The sequence below is a fragment of the Pecten maximus genome, chromosome 4, assembly GCF_902652985.1.
Source record: "Pecten maximus chromosome 4, xPecMax1.1, whole genome shotgun sequence".
Lineage (NCBI taxonomy): Eukaryota > Metazoa > Mollusca > Bivalvia > Pectinida > Pectinidae > Pecten > Pecten maximus.
The window spans coordinates 9,119,129-9,126,028 of NC_047018.1; the positions used below are offsets into that span (position 1 = coordinate 9,119,129).

A 6,900-nucleotide genomic window follows, 5' to 3' on the forward strand; every position below is an offset into this window, starting at 1 on the left:
ATTTTACGACAGTCACAAAAGTAGATAAGCTCAGGATCAGTAAAGAGTTTGTAATACAGGCAAATGAATGTGAAGTTGGTAAGTAGGAAATTGATTCGGTCTATTATTAGTGCGGGATGATGTGAATTCTAATAATAGATTGCAATTGTTACTGCAATATAGCAAAAAGATTTGATGTCGAAAATGAGCTGTTCGTTTAAGAGTTGTAAAACTGGTTCATTGAATGAATCTGAATGTAGAATCGAGGTTAAAACTGTACTACCAAAGAAGACAATAGACGGATCAAAACTTAGCATAAATTGGAGAACAGACGGAGAGGCAAAGTTTCACAAAGATTGTTGGAATGATGTTTTGAAGCTGTCACGTTCTCGCACAAAGAAAAAAGATGGACCCAACATGTCACAACAGGAGAAGATTCTAGTGAAGGAGGCCAAAAAATCTTTTGAGCAGTTTGATTCTCTCCAACATTTATGCAGCGAAGCAAAGCGAGTTGCTCAAATGATAACATCAAGCAAACACTGTGTTGCTTTTACAGGTAAGCTTATCTGTAGTTTTAGTCTTGGTATGTGCAGAGACTTACTAGTATAGGCCTATAGGTCTCTGGTATGTGTAACACGGTTCTATTCTAACTGGGAGATTGGGTCAGGAGTTACTCGGTTTGAAAAAGGGGATTTTTTTGGGGGGGGGGGGGGGGGGATAGTGTAAAAGAAATGTGTCGGTATACGTAAGCCTTATTAAATTTATTCTGCAACTCTTCTGACAGCACTTAATTTGGATCAGGTCATATAAAGCATATACATGTATCTATTTCTAGTAATACGCATCCAACATTTGTTTGTTAGGATCCAGTACCTATATTGGTTTATACCGTCGTTATTACTTACTAGACCCTAGATATCTGTCATATATATATTGGTTTATAAAATTCAATGTCCAGGTGCTGGGATTTCTACATCAGCTGGTATTGGTGACTATAGAGGAAAGAGTGGCAAGTGGACAGAGATGGATCAAAACTTACTGGATGTTGATTCCATATTTGAAACAGATGAACCAGAAACAAAGAAAAGGAAAACACAAACTGAGGGATCAGTGAATCCAGAAGCAGGTATATACATACATACGGTTAACATAAAAACTAGGACAAGACTAGCTATGCACAGATGGTCTGTATCATTAACGAATCGCCCCCCAAAAAACCAAAAAAAAAAAAATTTAAAAAAAAAAGGGGAAAAAAGGGAAAAAAAAAAAGGGGTTTTAAAAAGGGTTTTAAAAAAAAAAAAAAAGGGGAAAAGGGAAAAAAAGGGGGGAAATTTTAAAAAAAAAAATTTTTTTTTTTCCCCCTTTCCCAAAAAAAAAAAAAATTCCCCCAAAAGAAAAGGGGGAAAATTTTGGGGGAAAAGGAAAAATTTTTGGGGGAATTTTTTTTTTTTTGGGAAAAAGGGTTTTTTTAAAAAAATTTTAAAAAAAGGGGGTTTTTTTCTTTTTTTAAAATTTTTTTTTTGGGGTTTTGGGGGGGGGGAAAAAAAAGGGTTCCCCTTTTTAAAACCTTTAAATTTTTTTAACTTTAAAGTTTTGGGGGAAAAAAAAGGGGGGGGGGGGGGGGGAAAAAAAAAAAAAATTTGGGGGAAAAAATTTTTATTTTTTTTTTAAAGACCCAAAGGAATTTTTTTTTTTTTTTTTTTAAAAAAAAAACCCCAAATTTGTTTTTTAAAAAAATTAAAATTTTTTAAACCCTTTTTAAATTTTTTTAAAGGAAAAAAATTTTTTAAAAATTTTTTGGGGGGAAAAATTTTTTGGGGGGGTTTTTTTGGGGGGGGGTTTTCCCGGGGAATTTTAAAAACCCTAAAAGGGGGAAATTTTAAAAATTTTTTAAAAAAAAAAGGGGGGGGAAAAAAAACGGGGTTTGGGGATTAAAAAAATTTAAAACAAAAAAAAAAAAATTTTTCCTTTTTTAAAAACCCTTTAAAAAAAAAAAGGAAAAAAAAAAAAGGGGGGGTGGGGGGGGGGAAAAAAACCCCCAAGGCCCTTTTAAAATTCCCTTTTTTGGGTTTTTAAAAAAAAAATTTTTTTTAAAAAAAAAAAAAAGGGGTTTTTTTTAAAAAAAAGGGGGGGAAAAAAAATTTTTTTAAAAAAAAAATTTTTTTTTAAAAACCCGGGAATTTTTTTTTCCCCCAAAAAAAAAAAGAAAAAAATTAAAAAAAAAATTTTAAAAAAAAAAAGGGTTTTCCCCGGGAAAAAAAATTTTGGGTTTTTTTAAGTTTTTTTAAAAAAAATTTTTGATTTTTTTTTTTTTTAAAGAAAAAAAAAAGGGGGGAAAAAACCCCCCCAAAAAAAAAATTTATAGGGAAAAAAAAAATTTTTAAAAATTGTTTTTTTAATTAAAAAAAAAAAAAAAAGGAATTTTTGGAAAAAAAAAATTTTTTTTTTAAAAAATTTTTTTTTTTAAAACCCAAGGGGGTTTAAAAAAGGGGTTTTAAAAAAAATTTTTGAAAAAAAATTTAAAAAAAAAAGGTTCCAAAAAAATTTTTTTCCTTTTTTTTTTGGGGGAAAAAAAGGGGGGGGTTTTTTTTAAAAAAAAAGGGTTTTAAATTTAAAAAGGGGGGGGAAAACCGGGGGAAAAAAAGGGCCCCTTTTTAAAAAATTTTAAAAAAAAAAAAACCTTTTTTTTAAAAAAAAAAAGGGGGGGGGGAAAAAAAAAAAAAAAAATTTTTGGGGTTTTTTTTTTTTTAAAAAAAAAAATTTTTCTTTTGGGAAAAAAAATTTTAAAAAAATTTTTAAAAAAAAAAATTTTTAAAAAATTTAATTTTTTTTTTTTAAAAAATTTCCTTTAAAAAAAAAATTTTTTTTTAAAAAAAAAATTTCCCAAAAAAAAAAAAATTTTTTTTTTTAAATTGGGGAAAAAAAATTTTTTAAATTTTTTTAAAAAATTTTAAAGGGGAAATTTAGGGGGGGGTTTTGCCAAAAAAACCCCTAAAAAAATTTTTTTTTTTTTGGGGGGGGGTTTTTTTGGAAAAAAAAAATTTTTAAAAAATTTTTTTTTTGGGAAAAAAAGGGAAAAACCAAAAAAAAAAAAAAAAAAAAGGGAAATTGAAAAAAAAGGGGAAATTTTTTTTTAAAATTTTAAAAATTTTTAAAATTTTTAAAAAAAATTTTTCCAAAAAAGGAAAAAAAGGAAAATTTTTTCCCAAAATTTTTTTTAAATTTTTAAGGGGGAAAAATTTTTTTTTTTTTAAAAAAAAAAATTTTTTTAAAATTTTTCATTTTTCTTTTTTCCCGGGGGTTTGGGGCCCGGGGGGAAAAAAAGGGGGAAAAAGGGGGGGGGGGAAAAATTTTTGGGGGGGGGGGGTTTTTGGGCCCAAAAAAAAGGGGAATTTTTTTTTAAGGGAAAAAAAAACTGGAAAAAAAAAAAATTTTTAAAAAAAAAAAAATTTTTTTTTTTTTTTAAAAAATTTTTTATTTTTTTTTTTTTAAAAAAAAAAAAAAAAAGGGGGGTAATTTTTTTTTTTTAAAAATTTTCAAAAAATTTTTAAATTAAAAATTTTTTGGTTTTTAAAGGGGTTTGCCCGGGTTTTTGGGGGGGAAAAAAAATTTTTAAAAAAAAAAAAAAAAATTTTTTTTAAAAAAAAAATTTTTAAAATTTTTTTTACAAAAATTTTTTTTAAATTTTAAATTTTTTTTAAAAAAAGGAAAAAAAAGGGTTTTAAAAAAAGGGGGAAAAAAAAAAAGGGTTTTTTTTTTTTTTGGGGGGAAAAAAATTTTCCCATTTTTAAAAAAAAGGGGGGGGGAAAAAAAAAAAAAAAAGGGGTTGAAAAAAATTTTAAAAAAAAATTTTTTAAAAAAAAAATTTTTTTTTGGGGAAAAAAAAAATTTTTAAAATTTTTTTTTTAAAAAAAAAAGGGTTTTTAAAAAAATTTTAAACCCCTTTTTTGGGGTTTTTTTTAAATTTTTTTTTTTTAAAAAAAAAATTTTTTTCCAAAAAAAGATTTTTTAAAAAAAGGGGTTTTAAATTAAAATTTTTTAAAAAATTTAAAAAAAAAAACAAATTTTAAAAAACCCACTTTTTTTTTTAAAAAAGATTTTTAAATTTCCCCTTTTTTAAAAAAAGGAAAAAAAAAAAAAAAATTTTTTAAAAAAATTTTTAAAAAATTTTTTTCCCCCCAAAAAAAATTTTTTTTAAAAAAAATTGGAAAAAAAAAAAAAAAAAAAATTTTAAAAAAAAAAAAAATTTTTTAAAAAATTTTTTTAAAAAAAAAAAGGTTTAAAAAATTTTTTTTTAAAAAAAAAAAAATTTTTAAAAAAAATTTTTTTTTCCCCCCCCCAAAAAAATTTTTTTTAAAAAAAAAAAAAATTTTAAAAAAAAAATTTTTAAAAAAAAAAAGGGGAAAAAAAAAAAAAAAGGGTTTTTCCCAAAAAACCCAAAAAAAAAATTTTTAAAATTTTTTTAAAAAAAAAAAAAAAAAAAAATTTTTTTCCCCAAAAATTTTAAAAAAATTTTAAAAAAAATTTTTAAAAAAGGGAAAAATTTTTTTTTCCCCAAAATTTTAAAAAATTTCCCCCCCTTTTTTTAAAAAAAAAAATTTTTAAAAAAATTTTTTCAAAATTTTTTTAAAAAGTTTTTTTAAAAAAAAAATTTTTTTTTTCCCCCAAAAAAAAAATTTTTTTCCCCAAAAAAAAAAAGGGTTTTTTTTCCCTTTTTTTTAAAAATTTTTTTTTTTAAATTTAATAAAAAAATTTTAAAAATTTTAAAAAAATTTTAAAAAATTTTTTTTTCCCCAAAAACCCCAAAAAAAAAAAATTTTTTAAAAAATTTTTAAAAAAATTTTAAAAAAAATTTAATTTTTAAAAAGGGAAATTAAAAAACCCCCAAAATTTTTTAAAAAAAACCCCTTTTTTTTTTTTTTTTTAAAAACCCCCTTTTTTTTTAAAAAAAAAACCCCCTTTTTTTTAAAATTTTTTTTTTTTTTGGGTTTTTAAAAATTTTTAAAATTTTTTTAAAAAAAAAAAGGAAAAAAAAAAAAATTTTTTAATTTTTTAAAAATTTTTTCCCCTTTTTAAAAAAAATTTTTTAATTTTTTTTTTTAAAAAACCCGGGTTTAAAAAAAAATTTTAAAAAAAAAATTTTTAAAAAAAAAACCGGGAATTAAATTTTTTTTTTAAAAACAAAAAAAATTTTTAAAAAAATTTTTCCCCCCGGGGTTTCCCCCGGGGGTTTTTTCCCTTTTTTTTTTTAAAAAAGGGTTTTTCCCAGGGGGGGGTTTAAACCCCAAAACGGGTTTTTCCCCCCCCTTTTTTTTCCCCTTTTTAAAAAAAAAAAAAAGGTTTTAAAAAATTTTTAAAAATTTTTAAAAACCCCTTTCAAAAATTTTTAAAAAAAGGGGGAATAAAAAAAAACCCAAAAAAAACCAAAAAATTTTTTTGGAAAATTTTAAAATTTTCCCCCAAAAAAAAAAAATTTTTTTTTTTTTTAAAAAAAAATTTTTTTTTTAAAAAAAAAAACCCCCCCCAAAAATTTTTTAAAAAAAAAAGGGCTTTTTTTAAAAAAAAATTTTTTTTTAAGGGGCCCCTTTTGGGGTTTTTTGGGTTTGGTTTAAAAAAATTTTTTTTAAAAAAATTTTAAAAAATTTTTTTTTTTTTTTTTAATTTAAAATTTTTTTTTGGGGGAAAAAAAAATTTTTTTTTTTCCCCCCCAAAAAAATTTTTAAACCTTTTTTAAAAGGGTTTTTTTTTAAAATTTTAAAAAAATTTTTAAAAATTTTTTTTTTTTTAAAATTTTTTGTTAAAAAAAAAAAAATTTTTTAAAAAATTTGGGAAAAACAAAATTTAAAAAAAAGGAAAAAAAAAAAAGGGGGGGTTTCCAAAATTTTTGGTTTTTTTTTTTTTTTTCCTTTTAAAAAGGGGTTTTTTTAAAACCAAAAAAATTTTAAAAAAAAATTTTTTTAAAAAAAAATTTTTTAAAAAAAAAAGGGGGATGGGAAATTTTTTTTTAATATTTAAAAAATTTTTTTTTTTTTTTTTAAAAAAATTTTTTTTTTTTTTAAAAAAAGGGGAAAAAAAAAAAAAAAAAAAACCCCCAAATTTAAAAAAAAAAACCCCAAAAAATAAAAAAAAAAAAATTTTCCCAAACCAAAAAAAAAAAAAAAAAAAAATTTTTTTTTTTTTTTTTTCCCTTTTTTTTAAAAAAAAAAAAATTTTTTAAGAAAATTTTTTGGGGGAAAAAAAAATTTTTTTTTTTAAAAAATTTGGAAAAAGGGGGGGGGGTTTTTTTAAAAAAATTTTTTTTTAAAAATTTTACAAAAATTTAAAAAAAAAAAACCCCCAAAAATTTTTTAAAAAATTTTTTTAAAAAAAAATTTTTAAAAACCAAATAACTAATTTTGGGGGGTTTTTTAAAAATTAATTTTGCCAAAAGGGGGAAAATTTTTAAATTTTTTTTTTTTTTTTGGGTTTTTTTTTTTTAAATTTTTAGGGGGGGGTTTTTTTTAAAAATTTTTTTTAAAAAAGGGGGGGGGGGGGAAAAAAAAACCCAAAAGGGGGGGGGGGGGAAAATAAAAAGGGGGGGGGGTTGGGGGGCGGGAGTTAAAAAAAAAATTTTAAAACCCTTTTAAAATTTTAAAAAAAACCCCCCTTTTTTGGAAAATTTTAAATTTTAAAAAAAAAAAAAATTTTTTTTAAAAAAAAAAAAAAAAAAAAATTTTTTTAAAAACCCAAAACCTTTTTAAAAAAAACCCCCCCTTTAAAAAAAGGGGGAAAATTAAAAAAAATTTTAAAAAAAGGGGCCCCGGAAAAAAAAACCCCCCGGCCCAAATTTATAAAAAAATTTTTTTTCCCCCCTTTTCCCCCTTTTAAAACCTTTTTTTTTAAAAAAAAAAATTTTTTTTTTAAAATTTTTCCCCCCAAAAA

The 6,900-nt window shown here is 22.1% G+C and overlaps 1 protein-coding gene across 1 annotated transcript in view; it reads left to right on the forward strand.

Annotated features, from left to right (window-relative positions):
• The first annotated feature begins 77 nt into the window (after nucleotides 1–77).
• Nucleotides 78–6,900, forward strand: part of LOC117324873 — an 11,518-nt gene continuing 4,695 nt past the window's right edge. The window contains exons 1-2 of the mRNA XM_033880702.1: nucleotides 78–535; nucleotides 938–1,105. Coding sequence (XP_033736593.1) covers nucleotides 175–535; nucleotides 938–1,105 — 529 coding nt within the window. The 5' untranslated portion in view covers nucleotides 78–174. The remainder of the gene's footprint in view (nucleotides 536–937; nucleotides 1,106–6,900) is intronic.